Here is a 21,503-nt window from a genome sequence, read left to right as displayed (position 1 = left end):
GCCGTTGGTCAAAGAGCAGCCAGTGCTGCGTGAAACGGGCTCACAGTCTGACCCAGCTTTGTACGTTTTTATGCTCAAACATCAGCAAAAAACATCAGGCGAAGTGGACGGTGGCGGCGTTTGCTTAGACAATGGGGGGCTTGTCTCCCAGAGCCTGAAACTCCTGTGGTGGATCCGAGGGAATGTTCAAGGCCCGAATCTCAAACAAAACAACCTGTTTCTAGCTGGCCTTTCAAATGGAAATGCCGGCTAAGAGGGAACAAGGCTGTTTTGTGCTGCCACCTATTGCCTTGAGAATTGTATCCCTTCCCGGAGCAAAGTGGGGCTGACCACTCGGCTTGGCCACAAAAGGCCGGCAGCCCTGGGCTCCTGTCCAAGAGGCAGACGGGAGAAAGGACAAGCCTCTTTCTAAACGGGAGCTGGAGGCTAGGCACAAAAACGGCTGGCAACAGAAGCACAGGAATGCTCAAGGTCTCCCCCATCCCCCTAGCTTTAAGGAACGTTGGGAGGGTGGGTGGTTGCTGCTGCACCATGTCCTGCTTGTTCATCCCTGGCCGATGACTGGTTGGCTACTGTGTGAACAGAGTGCTGGACTAGACGGACCCTTGGTCTGATCCAGCATCAGGGCGCTTCTTACGTTTAAAAAATTATTGGCTTCTGCAATCTGTGGCTACTAACTCTGTCTCCCACAACACCTATGTCAGCCCTTCTCAACATGGTGGCCTCCGGAGGTGCTGGACTCCAATTCTCAGCAGCCTCAGCCAGCACAGTTTTATGCTCCGCCTACAGCTCCTATTTAGAAAGATGCCCGGTTCTTTCTCTCATCCTCCTCTTGGACCAGAGCCGCCCTTTTCTGGCTGGACAATGTGGTGCCTGCCGCCACTATGAAGCCTCTGACTTAATCCCCGATTCCATAGTCCAAAGAAAAAGAAGTTTATGCACGTTTAATGTAGACTATAAGCCCTTGGAGGGTCTTTCTGGATCTCGATTTTGTCAGCTACCAATTACCATGTGTCAAGGTTGGCATTATTTACCTGCCTCGCAGTTATCAAACACCCACACCAGAATATACCCACAGTACATTTAAAAGCAGATCCTATATTTCACCTGTTTCCCTCATAGCTAGGGGGAATGTTTTATTCAACCCTCTCCCAGGTTTTCAAGTGGTGATGCTTGGCTTGAGAAGGGTTTATGCGACGGGCCTAGTATAGGTGTAACATCGCACCTGCGTACCTTCATAACCTCCATGAAGCCTCTGACTTAATCCCTGATGCCACAGCCCAAAGAAAAAGAAGTTTATGCACATTTAATATAGACTATAAGCCCTTGGAAGGAGGGCCCTGTTTTCCTAGATATTAATTCAGCGCCACCCATGCCAAGGGTCACATACATTGATGGCACTGGGGAAAACAGTTCTCAGTGCCAACAAAATCGAAGGATTAAAGAAAGTAATGGATAAGGAGACCTTAAGATTATAAAGTCAAAACCTCACTTTGGCCAGCTGATTTGAAAACTACTTCTACCTTTGGAAGCGTGTCTTGATAAACATGAGACATGAGAGCACTCTTCAAATACTTAAAACGTTGTCACACAGAGGAGGGCCAGGATCTCTTCTCGATCCTCCCAGAGTGCAGGACACGGAATAACGGGCTCAAGTTAAAGGAAGCCAGATTCCAGCTGGACATCAGGAAAAACTTCCTGACTGTTAGAGCAGTACGACAATGGAATCGGTTACCTAGGGAGGTTGTGGGCTCTCCCACCCTAGAGGCCTTCAAGAGGCAGCTGGACAGCCGTCTGTCAGGGATGTTTTAGGGTGGATTCCTGCATTAAGCAGGGGGTTGGACTCGATGGCCTTGTAGGTCCCTTCCAACTCTGCTATATTCTATGATTCTATGCACCAGTCCAGTTGTTCAGAAAATATGGGAAGCCCTAGAGACATTCAAGCAAAGCCTGGACTTAGATGACAAATGTGCTCTGCTGGATCCATGACCTTGCTGGTCAAAACACACTTCTTTGCACGCATGGATTTCAGCCCACGCAGACTTGATGTAAATATAATTGTTTTATACATTGATTCGTCATTTTTCTAGCGGAGAAAGCTCCCAAACTAGTCCCTTTGTGCCACGTGCCTGAGGAAGCTGAATGGGCCAAAATTTCAGAAAGGCCAATTTAAGCAAGATGCAAGATTTTCCAGCTGCAAAGCGGTTCAGCAATGTTACAGTATCACGGGCAGTTGTGGAAGTTCGTTCCTTGGAAAACTTCCAAGAGGAGGTCAGTGAAAGACCTGCTCAGTAGTTTTAAGGTGGGCCTCCCCAAACCTGAGGCCCCGCCAGGTGTACTGGACTACGGCATGGTAATTGGCAATGCTGGCCTGGGGATGATAGGAGTTGTGGTCCAAAACAGCAGGTTGGGAAAGCTGCTTAAGGAGTAGGATGCCCGGTCTGTCAGCACAGGGTAGAAACAGAGGATCATAGAATCATAGAATAGTAGAGTTGGAAGGGGCCTACAAGGCCATCCAGTCCAACCCCCTGCTCAATGCAGGAATCCACCCTAAAGCATCCCTGACAGGTGGTTGTCCAGCTGCCTCTTGAAGGCCTCTAGTGTGGGAATAGAGCCCACCACCTCCCTAGGTCACTGGTTCCATTGTCGTATTGCTCTAACACTCAGGAAGTTTTTCCTGATGTCCAGCTGGAATCTGGCTTCCTTTAACTTCCTTTAACTAGCCCGTTCTTCCGTGTCCTGCACTCTGGGAGCCATTTGGCTCTCGCCCACTAACCGCATCCCTTACCTCTCCGTCAGTTACTGCAGAATAGTTGACCTGCGCGACTGTTACGGTGGTCGGCAATTCAGAGGCATCTGCTAAGGTGGCCACCGTGGCTCCTGTGCCCACCTGCAACACAGCATCACAAAATAGTTGTCAGTGAGACGCGCCACCGTTTGAATCCCTCGGTATACTCGCGCCCATAGCTTCTGAGACGCTGGTTAAGATCGTACATACGTACCACGCGGCCGAAGTCAAGCATCACAAATATCTGTAAATTTATTCATTTGGATTTTGAGCCTGTCCCAGCCTTGCAGCTGATAGTAGGTTATTTTTTAAAAAATATTTTAAGAAAAAGAGATCAGTAATCTCTATACGTGCAACACCTACATAGAAGCGTTCCCCAACCCGGCACCCTCCAGATGCAGTGGGTTACAATCTCCAGAATCCCCCAGCCAGCATAGCTGGCTGGCACTGATGGGAGTTGTAGTCCAACAGATCTGCAGGGTCCCTGGTTGGCGAAGGCTGACCGATAGGCTGAGTTCGGACGACACGCTAATCAATTGGCACAGAATGGGAAACAACCATTGATTAGCGTATCGTTTGAACGCAGCCATAATCTTGAGAAAGTTAGTTTTGCTTAATTGCACAGTCCTATGCATATTTATACAGAAAAAAAGTCCCATGCATGTTTAGACAGAAAAAAGTCCTACAATTCCCAACATGCAGGGTGTTGTAGGACTTTTTTTCCTGTCTAAACAAGCATAGGATTGCACCTTAAGTCACCTTGAAATCAACTAGACAGGTTACTTGTGAGTAGCTAAAGCCCAATGCCTGGACTGGGTCATAATCTTTGTTACAACACCAAAGCATTGTCACTTGCAATAAACTCCGGATTAATTTTTGTGAACCGCCCTTAATTTTTGTGAACCGCCCAGAGAGCTTCAGCTATTGGGCGGTATAAAAATGTAATGAATAAATAAATGACAACGGCATTGGGGCTTCAGTTACTTACAAGTAACCTGTCTGGTTGGTTTCAAGGTGACTTAAGGTGCAATCCTATGCATGTTTAGATAGAACTACAGAGAAAATACAATTATTATTATTATTATTATTATTATTATTATTATTATTATTATTATTTCTTACCCGCCTGTCCGTTTTGATCAAGGCGGCGAACAACAGTAAGTATAAAATACATGAAATACTGATTAAAAACATAGCATACATTGTTATCCTGAAAAAACATCCTAAAAGCATCCTAAAATTCCACTGGATAGGCCTGCCGGAAGAAAGATTTATTTATTTTATTTATTTATTACATTTCTATACTGCCCAATAGCTGGAGTTCTCTGGGTGGTTCACAAAAATTAAAACCATTCAAAGTATAAAACAACAGTATAAAACCATAATATAAAATACAGTACAAAAGCTCAACCAGATAAAAACAGCAGCAATACAAAATTACAAATTTAAAACATCAAGTTAAAATTTATTTATAGACTGTTAAAATGCTGGGAGAATAAAAAGGTCTTCACCTGGCATCTAAAAGCATATCATGTAGGTGCCAAGCGAACCTCCTTAGAGAGCTCATTCCTCAGCCCGGGTGCCACAGCGGAGAAGGCCCTCCTCCTGGTAGCCACCTGCCTCACTTCCTCTGGCAGGGGCTCGCGGAGAAGGACCCCTGAGGATGACCTTAGGGTCTGGGCAGGTACATATGGGAGGAGGCGTTCCTTCAGATAGCCTGGCCCCAAACCGTTTAGGGCTTTGAATGTCAATACCAGCACGTTGAATTGGGCCTGGACCAGGACTGGCAGCCAATGAAGTTGTAAAAGGACTGGCATGATGTGGTCTCGCCGGCCAGTCCCTGTTAGTAACCGTGCTGCCCTGTTTTGTACCAGCTGCCCTGTTTTGGACCGTTTTCAAAGGCAGCCCCACGTATAACGCATTGCAGTAATCCAAACGAGAGGTTATCAGAGCATGGATCACTGTAGCTAGGCTATCTCTGTCCAGATAAGGGCGCAGTGGGTATATCAGCCTAAGCTGATAAAAGGTAAGAATGCTTAGGTGATAACATCATATGGGATGCCCCACAAACAGAATGAAGCATTGGTAATTCTACCCTAAATCCCTAGTGTGGAAGCAGCACATATCTTTGACACCACACACACACACACTTTCTGGAGAAAGGCTGAGATTAATTAGCCTATTAGCCCTAGAACTTTGCTTTCCTTGCCAGAATGCAACTGTAGGATTACATGACCCTGAACAGTGAAGCACACACAGAATAAAGGTTTGCTCAGCACTGCAGAACCGCAACCACTCCAGACACGCCTGGGATCTCAGGTCAGTTGTCTGGGTCGGAAAGTAGGACTTCCAGGCCTATTCGAGACCTAACATCTTCTTTTTTTTTTTTTTTTTTTTTAATAATTTTTATTCATTTTCAACACTATATAAACATAAATGAACATTTCCAAAATATAATTGAAACAAACACAATAAGAAAAAGAAATACATCAAATATCTGCTTCATACATATTGAATAATTGTTGAGTACAAATATCAAAAACTATTACATATGCCTTATCACACTACAACATTTTCATTCTTAACATAAAAGTGCACCCCCCACCTCGGGATCATTCTTGAGTCCAAAATCTAATCGTTTCTTCTGATGGTGGTTTCCCATTTCCCTTAGTAAACACGAACACTAGGAACTGTTTCCAAATTCCTTCGAACTCATTTATTTTAGTTACGCCTTTTCTCCACTTAATATTACATGTCAGTTTATCATTAATGGCTATGTCCCATACTACTTTATACCACTCCTCAATAGAATATTCCCCTTGGATCTTCCAGTTCCTAGCTATCATCAATCGTGCTGCAACCAACAAACTCGATATCAGCTCTATAGTTCCTTTTCCACACTTTATATCTTCAAATAGTGACAGCAATGCTATTTTTGGTGTTTGTTCTATTTTCATTCCCACTATTTCTTCAATTTCTGAGAACACCATCTTCCATAATCTTTGTACATATTTGCATTGCCACCACATATGTAAATACGTTCCTTTTTCCCCACATCCTCTCCAACAATTTGCTGAATGTTGATCACTTATCTTGTTCAATCTAACCGGGGTTAGGTACCACCTCCATAAAATTTTAAAATAATTCTCCTTTATTCTTACTGATAAACTTCTCAACACTCTTTGTTTCCATAGTCCCTCCCAGCTCTGTCGCCCTATTTGTATCTTCAAATCTGATTCCCAAATCACTTTCTCTGTATTCTCTCTAAACTCCTTCTCTAACAATATTTTATATATTTCACTCATTAATCCTTTTGAAACTATACTACCTCCTTTTCCTTTCTCCTTACTTACTACTAATTCTTCAAACCTCGTCATCTTTCTGCACATTCTATTATCTTTAATCCACTTTTTATTCCATTGTTCTAATTGACCATATTCTAGCCAAGATAGCTTCTTCTCCTTTAACAAATTTTCCATATCTTCTCTTGTTTTAATATCTCTTACCCAATCCTTTAATTTTATTTTATTTTTCTCTTTTAATATTTTACATAATCTACCCTTTAGATCCTCTGGGAAATTCTTTAACATTATTATCGGTGCTAAGGGAGAGTTGCTCGGAAGCAGCTTCCCTTTAAATTTGCTCCAAATTTCCCATTGAGTCCTCAGGAGTGGATTATCTATACTTCCAACCCATTTTCTTCCTCCATCTTTAAAAAAAACATTCTCCAGATTCATCTCTACCTTACTTATGATTTTTTCTTCCATCCAGTATAAATCTCCTACTCCCATAATTGCTTCTACAACATGTCTTAATCTATTTGCTACGTAGTATAATTTTATGTTTGGGAGACCCATTCCCCCCTTTTTTTGGCTTAGGTACCAATTATTTTTATTCACTCTTGCTCTCTTTTCTCCATTACAATATTTATTAATAATATTTTGCCAACTTTTTATCTCGGTTTCTGATATTTTTATAGGTAGCATCCTAAATACGAAATTAATTTTAGCTAGTATCTTCATTTTTATCAAAGCTATTCTCCCAAACCAAGATAAATTTAATCTTTTATATTTCTCCAATTTCTCTAATACCTCCTTCTTTAACCTCGTTAAATTTTCCCTTTCTAAATTCTCTAGATTTTTTGTAATTTTAATTCCCAAGTATTTAATCTCATTCTTAACTTTCAATTCCATCCCCTTAAATTCCCAATCCTTTTCTTCCTTCTTAGTATAGTTAAACAACATCATCTCTGATTTAGACCAATTTATTTTTAACCCTGTAATTTCCTCAAATTCCCTCAACTGATATTTAATTCTTTCTAATTTTCTTAATGGATTCTTAATGGTCAATAAAGTATCATCCGCAAACATGTTTAGCTTTATCTCCCTTACCTCTCCAATTCCTTCTAATTCTTTATCCTCCCTTAGTGCCTTCGCCAAAACTTCCATAACCATTACAAAAAGGACCGGCGAGAGCGGACATCCTTGTCTTGTTCCTCTGGCTAGTCGTATCTTTTCAGTAAGTCCGTCATTTACCACCACTACCGCCGTATTTTGGGAATATAACTGTTCTATTACATTTTTAAATTTATTTCCAAATCCCAATTTATCTATAATACTCTTTAGTGCCTGCCAGCTCACACAATCAAAAGCTTTAAAAATATCTAATGCCATAATACCTGCCTTAATATTTGCTTTTTTTATTACATTTATTACATTTAAAACTCTACCCACTAAATTATGCATATGTCTTCCTACCACAAACCCACATTGATCTGCTCCTATATATTCTGCCAAAAATTTATTTAATCGTTTGGCCATAATAGATGTAAAAATTTTAGCATCCTGATTTATTAAAGAAATAGGTCTATAAGAATCAGGATTAGTCAAATCTTTATCTGGTTTTGGGATCAGAATTATCACTGAATGTTCCCATGATTCAGGTATCTTCTCTCCTGATAATATCCTATTATAAAGTTCCATTAATTTTGGAACTAAACAATCTTTGAAGACCTTATAATATTCTGGACCCAAACCATCTGCTCCTGGTGATTTACCCACTTTTAACTTATCAATAACTTCTTCAACTTCTCTTTGAGTTATTACTGACTCCATTAACTCCTTATATTCTGATTTTATTTCCTTCTTTATAAACCTTCCAATATACTCCTCCACCTTTTCTTGTTGAATTTCTTTACCCTTGTACAATTCCTGATAAAATTCCTGAAAAATTTTTATTTTAGCTTTCATTGCATGACAATAATTCCCTCGACTATCTTTCAACGTTTCTATCCCATTCCTCCCTTTTTCTTTTTGTGTGAGCTTGGCAAGCAACCTCGAATTCTTATCACTGTTTTCAAAATATTCCCTTTTCATATACATTAAATTCTTTTGAATCTCTTCTATATTTAAGTTTTCTAATTGTTTCTTCTTAGCTTGTATTTCCACTAATTTATATTTATCTTTACTTCGCCAATATCTTTCCTCCAAGTTTTTAATTTCTATCTCTAACTTTTCCTGTTCTGCACGTTGTTGTCTTTTTAAACTACATGTTTCTCTAATACAGATTCCTCTTGCTACAGCCTTCATGGTGTCCCAAATGACTGACCCAGCTGTTCCTCCTTTTTCATTAATTTCCCATGCCTCCGACAGTTCCTTCCGAATTTTATCTACTATTTTATTGTATTTCAATATCTTTGTGTTCAACTTCCATCTATATGCCTCTTTATAATCTTTCTTAACTGTAAATTCTAAACTTAACAAGGCATGATCGGTTACTTTTATTACCCCCATTTCCATTTTACAAATCCTCGTTGCAAAGTCTTTTGAAACAAATATATAATCTATCCTGGAGTATGTATGATGAACTGGGGAAAAGTATGAAAATCCAGGCCTATTCCCGTAAAGTAAGCGCCACGAATCTAAATAATCATTTTCTTTTACTAATTTATTCAATATAGTCATATTGTTCCTCTTTTCAGCATTAGTGGGATTTGACCTGTCCCTTTTATTATCCATAACCATATTAAAATCCCCAGCTAATAATGCATACCCCTCCTTAAATTCTTCTATTTCTTTGAACAGCTTTATAAAAAATTCTCTATGCCTCTCATTTGGGGCATAAACATTAATCAAAGTATAAACCTTTCCCTCAATTTTACCTTTTAACATAAGATATCTACCCTTATCATCCTTTTTTACCTCTTCTAATATAAACCCACTTTTTTTTGAAATCAAAGTGGCCACTCCATTTTTTTTTGATGTCCCTAATGATTTTTCATAATAGGCTAACCACTTTAATTTTATCATATTCGAATTCTCGGAGCCTTGGTGTGTCTCTTGGATCATTATAATATCTGATCCCTCTTTATTTAGCATTTGTTCTATTCTCTTCCTTTTCACGACTGCCCCTAAACCTTTAACATTGAGTGTTGATACCTTTATCTTTTTATCCATAATCACCCTTTTGAAATCTCTTCCGATCCCTTGTGCTCAGCAATTCAAACTTGCTTACATAAAAACACAAACTCCATACATAAAACCCACACCCTCCTACCCCGATCCCTCTTCCCCTACCTTCCCCCCCTCCCCACCCCCCCACTCTAATCCCCCCCCCCCATATCCCCGTGAGTCTAATACTCCAGCCATCTACTTTAAAGGGGGAGGGGGGAGGCAGTGCTGTGCCTGGCCGGCAGGTCTCTATATTAGCATTTTTATTTGCAATTATCTCCAACATAATTAACAATTCTCTTACTCTCCAGATGTCCCAGCCTCATTCCCTCCCCCACCCAGACCTAACATCTTCTCTTGGGAAGGAGCAGTTGCCATGAGTTCTCACCTGGATGAGAGAGACTGTGCCGTCAGGATTACTGAAGGTCTGGACCACGGTTTGGGATGGAACCAGATGTGCTATACTGTGTGTGGCTGTGGCAGGCTGTGTTTGCTGATCTTCAAACGCATAGAGCAGGTCCTCACGGCCGTGCTGCTTGTAGCAGTTCTTCACAATAGTCCTCAGCGCCTGAGTCCAAGATACCTGCCGGATGGAGGCGGAGCGGAGGGGAAAGAAAAGGGGGTTAAGGCACATTCAGGACTTCATGGCTGATCAAAACGGGCATTTATTTATTTTATTTATTTAAGCATGTTTATGCCGCCATTCAGCCAAAAAAGGCTCTCACGGCGGCTTACAAAAGTATTTCTTGACAGTCCTTGCCCACAGACTTACAATCTAAAAGACATGACACAAAAGGAAAGGGGATTGGGAGGGAGGAGGAGGCACAGAAGCATAAGCAGCAGCAGCAACACAGATAAATCAATAACCAACCTCTGCAATAATCCTGAAGGAAGAGAGGGAACCCCTGGTAAATTTCACCCACTATAAAGGATTTTTAAAGCAGGAAAAAAAATGCTTCCAACAGAGCATCAAAGCACACCAATGGATAATTTAGGCCGGATCTACCCCTTGCATTAAATCGTTACGATCCCATTGCGGTGTTTTGGATAATGTGGAGTAAAAAGCAGGAAACAACACTGTGAAAGTGGAATCAGGAATGTGTAGTGTGCTCCAACTGTTATCAGGGCGCTTCAATACCGCTATAAAGCAGTAGTGTAGATCACGGACCCCCAGAAACCATTGTGTGTGGACTCGCTACCTTTTACCACATTTAACTGCCCTCTTGCTTGTGTGGCAATAGGACAGGCTCCTCCACTCCTTCAAAGCTTGCCACTAAATAGTGATTCTAGCCTCCATTAGATGCTAGACTCGATGGCTAGACCCTTCCAACTCTACTATTCTATGATTCTATGATTAGTGACTGTGAGAATAACATCAGGGATTCCTGGGTCTCCTAAATTAAACCAGGATAAAAGAGTGACCTTCTCCGGGCATGTCTACATGAAGGATTATCCTGAGGATCGCCCCGGGATCGTCCCTGTGCATCCACATGACACACAGGGGATCCAGGGGGCAGGGGGGGATGATCCCTCCCTTTCCCCGGGACGGCTTTAATCCTGACTTTCCCCGCGGTCTTGGACTGCGGGAGTCGGGACGTGTGGGCAGCCGTCCCGGTTTCTTCCCGGCTCCTCGCGAGTAAATGCGAAGAGCCGGGAATTGTTCATGGGGCACAGAGCTCTTCAGAAGCTCTGTGCCCATTGGGGGTGGGAGAGGGGAAGTGGGATTTTTTTAAAAAACAACAACACCGACCTTTGCGATGGAGCGCTCGTGCGCTCATTTTCAATTAAAAAAAATGGCGGGCGCAACGTCCTCCCGGGACGTTACACACTGCATGTAGACTAAGGGGGAGGATCTCGTGATCCGTCTGGGGGCACCTAAAGTCAAACGTAACAAGTTTTAGGCACCGGGCAGAGACCATTTTTTATTTGCCCTATTAAAAAGAATCATAGAATAGCAGAGTTGGAAGGGGCCTACAAGGCCATCGAGTCCAACCCCCTGCTCAATGCAGGACTCCACCCTAAAGCATCCCTGACAGATGGTTGTCCGGCTGCCTCTTGAATGCCTCTAGTGTGGGAGAGCCCACAACCTCCCTAGGTTGTAAACATTTACCTCCCTAGGTAAAACATTTACCTCTTTTCTGTTCCTTATTATAACTTCCAGATCGTTTTGATATTGGCTTTATTTCTCATTCAATTGACCGCCATCTTGACAAATTGTAAAACAGAGCAGGATTTTGTAATATAAGTAAATATTCTGCTTTGAGTTATATTTCGCATGGAGTTTATCTGCAGCTGCTTCAAAAACAGCCAAGCTGGGAACTGGACAATCAACTTGGCAGACAAAAAGCCCAGCTTCTGAACTTGGATAGGAACGCAAATATGTAAAATCGTAGCAAGCTTCTCCCGGAGGATATGCTTTCAAAATGTTATGCTTTGGGAGGTTCCGTTTTGACACCTCAGCTTTACTTAAAAATCAGGCAACTAGACTATCATCTACCTCAGGTGGATCTAAATGATTATCTGCCAAGTGATAACTTTCCACTACACACATATAGCCAGTGTGGGATATCAGTTAGAGTGCTGGGCTGATTTTCTGGAGATCCGGGTTCTAGTCCTCCACCAGATCATGAAGCTCACTGGGTGGCTTTGGGCCAATCACTGTCACCCAGCCTGACCTACCTCACAGGGTTGTTGTGAGGATAAAATAGAGAGAAGGATCATGCAAGTCACCTTGTGTTCTTTGCAAGAGGAAAAAGGGTGGGCTATAAATGTAATAAATAAATATAACCGGTTTACTGTCTATATCTTCCTGCCATCATAAGGAGAATTGCACCACGCAACAGATGCAGATGTGTAATTAAATGCAGCACAAGATAAAATGTGGAAAAGCCTCCCAAAGAAGTTTGCCTGGCCCCTTCGCTGCCCATTTTTAGAATGGCATGAAAACGGCTCTTTCGGCAGCCACGTTGCTCTTTTCACTGCTTTTAGCTACAGCCCAAAATACCTGGAGGGCATTTGTCTGAGGGGAGGCTGCGTTAGGCCACTGATTTAAATAATTCTAATCCAAGGATACCCAAGAGTGCGCTTGCAGCTGCAAACACACGTCTTGATTAACCAGATTATTGGCTGGGAAGGAGCTCAGAATATTAAAAAAAGAGGAAGATGTCCACGTATTGCTGGGAGGGAATTCCGGTGGATCCAGTCTTTAATGATAGCATTGCTGTTTCTTGCATCCCCGGAAACAATTAAGACTACATTTTTCAGGATGTGGAAGACTAGGGACACGTCTATACCAGGCGATATCCCAGGGATTCCCTGTGCGTCCAAATGACGCACAGGGGATCCCGGGAGCAGGGAGAGAGGATCCCTCCCTTTCCCGGGGTATTGACATACACTTTTGTTGCGTTTTTTCCCACAGTCCTTGGACGATCCCAAGGACCGCGGGTGGTGTGGCTGCCCATCCCGGCTTCTTCCCTCTTTCCCGTGAGTAGCGGGGGTCATCAGACGGAAAGAGCCAGGTTTGGGAGAGTCCAGGGCCATTGGGGGTGGGAACTGGGTCAGGGTTTTGGTTTTATTAAAAAAAAAAGTACTTTTTCGCTGGAGCACAGGTGCGCTCCAGCTCCTGTCTTTTTTTCTTTTTTTAAAAAAAAAGGCGGACATGACGTCCTGCTTCCTCCCTGGAAGTTGCGCGCCGTGTGTGAACCCAGGGGAGGATCTCACAATCAGCATATCGTGAGATCCTCCCCTGGTGAAGACATGCCCTAGGTTAGGTTAACGGGGGTGGGAGAAAGCAAGGCAGCTGTTGAAGGCTGAGAGAAACACTCGTGGAAGTCCATTCTGCAGGATGTGGTGACGGCCACTAACAAAAGAGCATTTTTTTAAAAATAAATAAATAGATAAATTCATGGAAGACAAGTTGCGAATGGCTACAAGCCAGGATAGTCAAAGATGGATCCGCAGTGCCTCTTATAACAAGATGCTGGTGACTAACAGCAGGGGAAGGCTATTGCCAGCCAGAAATGCCCTGCGTGAGCACTCCTGAAGCACCTGGCTGGCCCCACTGGAAGGAGAGAGCTGAGCTACGCACACCTGGGGCTAACCCAGGACAGCAATTCTCTCGTGTCCTTACCTGATCTACGCAATTTCTCACAACAACTTAACAAAGTCCCAAAGACAGATCTATAAGCCAAGCCTTTCCACTTGCCATACCAAGGAAGAGCCCTTTGCAGAAGCAAGAGGGCATTCAACACACACCCTCTGCTTCTGCTCCTCTGTCCGGACGTCGCTGCGAACGTTGGCCCACGGAATGTCTTCCGGCCACCAAACGGGCTTGCAGCTCTCCTTGCCCCAGCCGGGCTTCCCACGCCCTGTCGAGTATTTCAGCATTTCAGGGATGAATGCCCGCAGCTGCGCCTGCAGCGTTAAGAACAAAACAAAGGGTTTGGAAATCAAAGCTCCGCAGAAGCAAATTATTATTATTATTATTATTATTATTATTATTATTATTATTTATATAGCACCATCAATGTACATGGTGCTGTACAGAGTAAAACAGTAAATAGCGAGACCCTGCCGCATAGGCTTACATTCTAATAAAACCATAATAAAACAATAAGGAGGGGAAGAGAAGGCACCAAACAGGCACCGGGTAGGGTAAAACTAGCAGTATAAAGTCAGAACAAAATCAAGTTTTAAAAGCTTTAGGAAAAAGAAAAGTTTTTAGCTGAGCTTTAAAAGCTGCGATTGAACTTGTAGTTCTCAAATGTTCTCAAATGGGTTCATTACAGGTCATATAAAGTGCTAAAGGAGACCGTTCAGGCCTTCTGGGATCCACTCAGCCTGAGAGCAAAAAGGATCCCTAGCAGAGGCAGTTTTCCTGATTTCACGTCAAGGCAGGGCCACTGGAGCCAATTACCATCCGACGGCCTGAACATTAGACTTGTATTTCCTGCTTTGCCTTCAAACACTGAGAGCTGGGGTGGTCTGGAGTTGCAGCAGAGGCCTTAGGAAAGATTTGGGTCCAGGGGTTTTTTTTGGCTCATCATTTCTAAAGTTGTTACAGTGGTTTTAATTGTATGCACATTTTGTATGTTTTTGTGGTTTTTAATTTTTGTATATTGTTTTTAAATGTATTATTATTATTATTATTATTATTATTATTATTATTATTTACATTTATATATCGCCCCATAGCCGAAGCTCTCTGGGCGTGAGCATTAAAAAAGTATACAAAATTTAAAACCATCAAAAACATAAAAACAACAGTATAAAAACAACATTATCCATTTTAAAAACAACAGTTCTGGGGTCCATTAAAAAACAAAACAAACTTAGCGTTGTTAAATGCTGTTAAATGCCTGGGAGAAGAGAAAAAGTCTTATGTGAACTGCCCAGAGAGCTTCGGCTATGGGGCGGTATACAAATGCAATAAATAAATAAAAATAAATTTGGGATTTGATTTTAGCAACATACACGGCCTGGTCCTGGAGGGGAGGCCTCCCCGCTGCTTTTTATGAAGTATTTGACTGCGGTGACCGAAAACCAAACTGCCAATATCCTAATGCCTTGCTAGTGTGAACACACTTGGGAGTACTGTATACAGTTCTGGACACCACACCCAAAAATTGAAAAGATGGAAACCACCAAGCCAAATTATAAAGGGGTTGGACGAATGCCGCCATGAGGAAAGATCACAATGTTTGGGACTGTTTTGCTTAGAAAAGAGGCAAGTAAGGGGAGGGACATGATAGAGGTGTACAAAATTATGCATGGCGGGAGATTTGGGGCAGATAAATGAAGGTACTTCTTCACTTATATTCTCTCCAGTAATGGAGGCAGTATGGCCAGATGTACACCAAGCAGGGTATAACACTTTGAGAACAGTTTGAAAACTGTCTATGGCATGTCTCCTGGGCCCCAACTGTTGTCAATATCATTATAAACCCTTTTAAAGCAGTAGTGTGGATCATGTCTATATCTCTCAATAACGATTGCTGGGAGGGTTCATATCCTGCTTGTGGGTTTCCCATTGCGGCCACTGTGGGGACAGAATTCTGCACCAGAGAGGCCTATGGCTAGATCCAATTGTAGGGCTCTTCTTCCGTGAAGGTAGTGCATTTGGATACTGACGTAATCAGGACTGAAGATATAATGTATTATTTTACTTATGAAGGGACCACATTTTCTATCACTACCAAGGTGCTGAGGGTACCTATGGCTTGGCATAGTCTTTACGTCCCCCCCTTATTTACTGATCAGGTCTACAAGCTGGAGGGGGTTCAGAGGAGGGCAACCAGGATGATCAGGGGTCTGGAAACAAAGCCTTATGAGGAGAGACTGAAAGAACTGGGCATGTTTAGCCTGGAGAAGAGAAGATGGAGGGGAGACATGAGAGCACTCTTCAAATACTTAAAAGGTTGTCACACAGAGGAGAGCCAAGATCTCTTCTCGATCCTCCCAGAGTGCAGGACACGGAATAACGGGCTCAAGTGACAGGAAACCAGATTCCAGCTGGACATCAGGAAAAACTTCCTGACTGTTAGAGCAGTACGACAATGGAATCAGTTGCTTGGTGAGGTCGTGGGCTCTCCCACCCTAGAGGCCTTCAAGAGGCAGCTGGACAACCCTCTGTCAGGGATGCTTTAGGGTGGATTCCTGCATTGAGCAGGGGGTTGGACTCGATGGCCTTGTAGGCCCCTTCCAACTCTGCTATTCTATGATTCTATGATTCTACGATTCATATGGAATATCCTGCTTGGTGTAGACGAGCCCTTTGTCTCTTTATTCCATTGGGTTATTTAGGATGTTCTCCACTTTTGCCTGACCATAAAATAACTGGAACCTCCTCCCTCGGATTGGGACTGGATTCTCCATCCCTTCCATTGATACCCGACACAGGAATGGCTGCTTCTTCTGCTTCTGCTTCTTCTTCTTCTTCTTATTATTATTTATTTATATAGCACCATCAATGTACATGGTGCTGTACAGAGTAAAACCTCCTTGCAAAGGAGGTTTTGCTGGTTGTTCTGTGAATGAATGCAGTAGCTATGGAAAGAGCCCGATAGCACCACCCAGTGACTACGCCGAAAAATCTCACAAGAATTACACCCCAGCATGTTGAAAACAACAACCAGGAGTGAAAGCCCCTCAGGTGGAAGGAGCAGGGGGTTGGACTCGATAGCCTTGTAGGCCCCTTCCAACTCTGCTATTCTATGATTCTGTGATTCTATGTCTGTGCTGGAAATATAGGTACACAGCCATAACTGCTTTGAGATGATGGAATACCAGTATGTTGCTATGCATGTATTTGTGGCCAGAAAACGGTGGGAGATATTGTCCCTTATACAAATGCAATAAATAAATAAAAATAAATTTGGGATTTGATTTTAGCAACATACATGGCCCGGTCCTGGAGGGGAGGCCTCCCCGCTGCTTTTTACATTGTTATCTGTAAAATTCCCCCTAGCGATAGGTTTCAGAAGGTGATTCTTGAAAGAATTTCTTTTTTGAAAGGTGGGAAGAAGATTTGTTATCTATCAGATGACAGGGATAAATGTAAGATATATAAGACCTCTACATCTGCCCTTGTAGCTCAACGGATTAGGTTTTCCTGCACATTGCAAAAGGTTGGACTATAATCTCAGTGGTTCTCAACCTGGGGCACTCCAGATGTGTTGGACTGCATCTCCCAGAATGCCCCAGCCAGCAGAGCTGGCTGGGGCATTCTGGGAGTTGTAGTCCAACACATCTGGAGCGCCCCAGGTTGAGAAAGGTTGGACTAGATGATTCTTGTGGTCCCTTCCAACTCTACAATTCTATGATATGGTACAGAATTGGTTTTAATGGGCTGGGAAACATCTATCTTAAAATGTATCTTCCAATGTGATAATGGTGTATGTTGGTGATGACCAATGGTTTTAGCAAATAAATTCGACCGACTGACATTTACAGGACATGTAAACACTGTCTTCGAAGATCTGTTCATGCTATGTGCCCAAAAAGGGCAGATTCAAATTATGTCAATTAGAAAATGTATGCAAATATGCTTGGTTTTGGATAACCATGCTTCTCTTTTGCATGCTCTTTTTTTGTAAGAGGATGTTTTGGTTTTGCAAACTTTGTAAAGAGAGAGAGAGAGAGAGAGAGAGAGAGAGAGAGAGAGAGAGAGAGAGAGAGAGCATGCAGAACAAAGGTTTGGAGAAATAAGAGGCACTTGAGGGTGTGTGTAATGAGCAGAACAGGACTACAGCTCAAGAGAGAAAGACGGAAAGGAAGTTTTCCCAGGCTGGCTCATAAGACATCAACTATGCATCCACACGGGTTTGAAAGAGCTTTCAAAATGGTAGCCGTCATACTTGGAATTCCCAGATGCCCAATTGCAGTGACAGTTCACAGATCCAAGCTTGCCATGTTCCCGCAAAAGACAGTCTTGAATGCACAACGCATGAATGATGCCGGGAGAGGCGACTGGCTCCAGATAGCCTTCCCCAACCAAATGCCCTCCAGATGTGTTGTGACTACAACTCCCACCATCCCCAGCCGGCTGGGGATGGTGGGAGTTGTAGTTGCAACACATCTGGAGGACCCCAGATTGTGGAAAGCTGGCATCACGTCAATGAGGGAACACGCACAGTTATAGTTCAATATTATTATAGTTTATTATTTTATATATAGTTTATTATTTTATTTATTATTTATTTTATTTTATTTATTACATTTATATACCGCCCCATAGCTGAAGCTCCCTGGGCGGTTTACAAAAGTTAAAAACAGTGAACATTAAAAAAGTATACAAAATCCCTCAGTTGAATTAAATTTGCTTTGAAGTAAAAGAGGTAACACCTATTATTTCTTAGGTCCGGATGAAATGAGCAGAGGCATCACCTGTTTTTAGCAAATGTGACCTCCCCTCCCATTGTATTAAAATATTCATTAGAAAAAAAACTAGCTGTAATACGCAACACTGCTGGGTTAAGAATGGCTGTGAAATCAAACCTGCCGGGCCTGTCACAAGAGAGATAGGTAGCCTCCCATCTATGGAATGATTTTTTAAAAAAAGTACCTTCCCCTCTTCCCTACAGAATGCTAAACAGTAAAAAGTTTTCCAGATTTGCTTTTCTTTTCTAAGTGTTGGCTTCGGTAGAATCTTTTTCTTTCTTCCCCTTTTTTAAAACACACACACACACACACCCAACCCTTCCTCAAAAAAAGCTCGAGGGAGTTTGCATAAGTACATTCGGAGACAGAGGAGGTGACCATGTAAACAGTGAAATGATAGCTCTCGGGACTGCAGAAACCGTGGCTGGTCCAAAAAGCTGGCAAAGCTGTTGGGCGGTACCCTTGGGCCACAGGGAAGCCAAGTCCCATTATTGTTCGTTTTAATGCCCTTGGTCCAGCCTAAAGGGGAAGAAGATGCGAGGGAGACTGGAGCAGGCAGGGACCATCAGAGCCTGCTTCAGTTGGACCCCCCCCCCCACAGGGCTAACATCTTCACCTTGTGGGGAAGAAGGAGCTGTTGGTTTGCCCCTCCATTGGGAGATGACAGGATGGAGCAGGGCCTTCCCACCAGCCTAAACAGTCTCTTTAATTTCTTTTTATTTTCTCCCTCATAGAATCATAGAATAGCAGAGTTGGAAGGGGCCTACAAGGCCATCGAGTCCAACCCCCTGCTCAATGCAGGAATCCACCCTAAAGCATCCCTGACAGATGGTTGTCTAGCTGCCTCTTGAAGGCCTCTAGTGTGGGAGAGCCCACCACCTCCCTAGGGAACTGATTCCATTGTCGTACTGCTCTAATAGTCAGAAAGTTTTTCCTGATGTCCAGCTGGAATCTGGCTTCCTTTAACTTGAGCCCGTTATTCCGTGTCCTGCACTCTGGGAGGATCGAGAAGAGATCCTGGCCCTCCTCTGTGTGACAACCTTTTCAGTATTTGAAGAGTGCTCTCATGTCTCCCCTCAATCTTCTCTTCTCCAGGCTAAACATGCCCAGTTCTTTCAGTCTCTCTTCATAGGGCTTTGTTTCCAGACCCCTGGTCATCCTGGTTGCCCTCCTCTGAACACGCTCTTCCCTCTTCCCTCCCCATCCACTTTTCCTTGTGTGTCATGTCTTTTTTTTAGAATGTAAGCCTGAGGGTAGTGACTGTCTTCTTTATTGATACATTGTAAGCCGCTCCGAGAGCCTTTTGGCTGAGGTGCGAGATAAAAATACTCTAAATAAATAAAATAAATAAGTAAAGCACAGCAGTGGAAGACCATGGGGGCACGTGAAGCTGCCTTGTGCCCCTGATCCCTTCGGGGGCAACTTGCCGGCGGTCACATGCTGGCAATGTGGAAGGCCACCGCTTTTCTCTCTCTCTCTGCTCCCCCTTTTTCCTCTCTACCCAGCCACTGCTGCGGGAGGGACAGTTCGCTCTCACCAGAAGTTTGAGCTGATCGCTTGCAGGGGGCTTTGAAATTATTACGCTTGCAGCCATATGTGGCCCGAGGGCCACAGGTCCCCTGATTTAAGTGGAGGTGCCAGGGATTGAACCTCCATGTGCTCTACTTCTGTGCTAGTCCACCCCCTCCTTGAGCATCCTCAAAGATCTGCCGGTGTCACTCTTGGTATCGCTTTTAACAGTTTGGTACATGACCGCCTCAAGTTCCAAGAAGCAACAGGCGAAGAGAAGGCCCTAAGACAGCCTTCCTCAACCTGGGGCGCTCCAGATGTGTTGGACTACAACTCCCAGAATGCCCCAGCCGGGGCATTCTGGGAGTTGTAGTCCAACACATCTGGAGCGCCCCAGGTTGAGGAAGGCTGCCCTAAGAGTAGCCGACGCAGTCCAGGTGAGGCCAAGTTTCACCTCCGAGTCAAAGAGCGCCGCTTCGCTGCTTTGCACTGCCGAAGCGCTTCGCTTCGTTTCCAGATGGATTAATTAGAGGGGCCTCAGGAGCGGAGAGTCGTGAGCCGCGGCAAACACTTGCTCGGGGCCTCGGAACCGCCAGGGAGGCAATCAAGGGGAGCGATGCCGCAGCGCCTGCGAGGGCCGCTCTAATTGCCAGCATAACAAGAACAGCAGTCACCACCTCCTCAGGCCTCCTGCTTCTAAAAGCCTCACATGGGCTCCTAAGCCAATGGAAGTCAGACAAGTGCAGCACAGGGGTTTGAAGTGTGCCCAGCATCACCTTGAGCCTCAATCTACCTGCTCCTCTACTGCTGTCCAGAGCTCTGGTATCATGGCTCATGTGGCATCCCAGAGACAGTGAAACACATTGAAATACATTCACCAGCCATGGGACATTCATCTTTGCATACAGAACCATAGAATAGTAGAGTTAGAAGAGGCCTATAAGGCCATCGAGTCCCCCTGCTCAGTGCAGGAATCCACCCTAAAGCATCCCTGACAGATGGCTGTCCAGCTGCCTCTTGAAGGCCTCTAGTGTGGGAAAGCCCACATAAGAACGTAAGGAGAGCCCTGATGCTGGATCAGACCAAAGGTCCGTCTAGTCCAGCACTCTGTTCACACAGTAGCCAACCAGCTGTCCGCCAGGGATGAACAAGCAGGACATGGTGCAACAGCACCCTCCCACCCATGTTCCCCAGCAACTGGAGCACACAGGCTTACTGCCTCAAATACTGGAGATAGCCCACAACCATCAGAACTAGTAACCATTGATAACCCACAACTTCCTTATGTAACTGATTCCACTGTCATACTGCTCTAACAGTCAGGAAGTTTTTCCTGATGTCCAGCTGGAATCTGGCTTCCTTTAACTTGAGCCCGTTATTCCGTGTCCTGCACTCTGGGAGGATCGAGAAGAGATCCTGGCCCTCCTCTGTGTGACAACCTTTCAAGTATTTGAAGAGTGCTCTCATGTCTCCCCTCCATCTTCTCTTCTCCAGGCTAAACAGGCCCAGTTCTTTCAGTCTCTCTTCATAGGGCTCTGTTTCCAGACCCCTGATCATCCTGGCTGCCCTCCTCTGAACACGCTCCAGCTTGTCTGTGTCCTTCTTGAATTGTGGAGCCCAGAACTGGACGCAATACTCTAGATGAGGCCTAACCAGTGCCAAATAGAAGGGAACCAGTACCTCGTGTGATTTGGAAGCTATACTTCTATTTAATGCAGCCCCAAAGAGCATTTGCTTTCTTTGCAGCCACATCACACCGTTGGCTCATATTCAGCTTGTGATCTACAACAACTCCAAGATGCCTTCTCATTTGTAGTATTGCTGAGCCAAGTATCCCCCATCTTGTAACTGTGCATTTGGTTTCTTTTTCCTAGGTGTAG

The 21,503-nt window shown here is 43.8% G+C and overlaps 1 protein-coding gene across 3 annotated transcripts in view; it reads right to left on the bottom strand.

Annotated features, from left to right (window-relative positions):
* NRF1 (nuclear respiratory factor 1) overlaps window positions 1–21,503 on the bottom strand; it is a 91,352-nt gene that overhangs the window by 29,647 nt on the left and 40,202 nt on the right. For 2 of the 3 annotated variants that reach the window (XM_063134618.1, XM_063134619.1), the window contains exons 6-8: window positions 13,447–13,650; window positions 9,626–9,820; window positions 2,789–2,890 (exon numbers count right to left, since the gene is read on the bottom strand). In XM_063134618.1, the coding sequence (XP_062990688.1) occupies window positions 2,789–2,890; window positions 9,626–9,820; window positions 13,447–13,650 (501 nt within the window). The remainder of the gene's footprint in view (window positions 1–2,788; window positions 2,891–9,625; window positions 9,821–13,446; window positions 13,651–21,503) is intronic. The other variant, XM_063134620.1, reaches the window with a different exon arrangement.

The sequence above is a fragment of the Elgaria multicarinata genome, chromosome 9 (genome assembly GCF_023053635.1).
Source record: "Elgaria multicarinata webbii isolate HBS135686 ecotype San Diego chromosome 9, rElgMul1.1.pri, whole genome shotgun sequence".
NCBI classification, from domain to species: domain Eukaryota; kingdom Metazoa; phylum Chordata; class Lepidosauria; order Squamata; family Anguidae; genus Elgaria; species Elgaria multicarinata.
The sequence above is the reverse complement of the archived record's forward strand: the minus strand, read 5'-3'. Positions and strand labels throughout refer to the sequence as shown.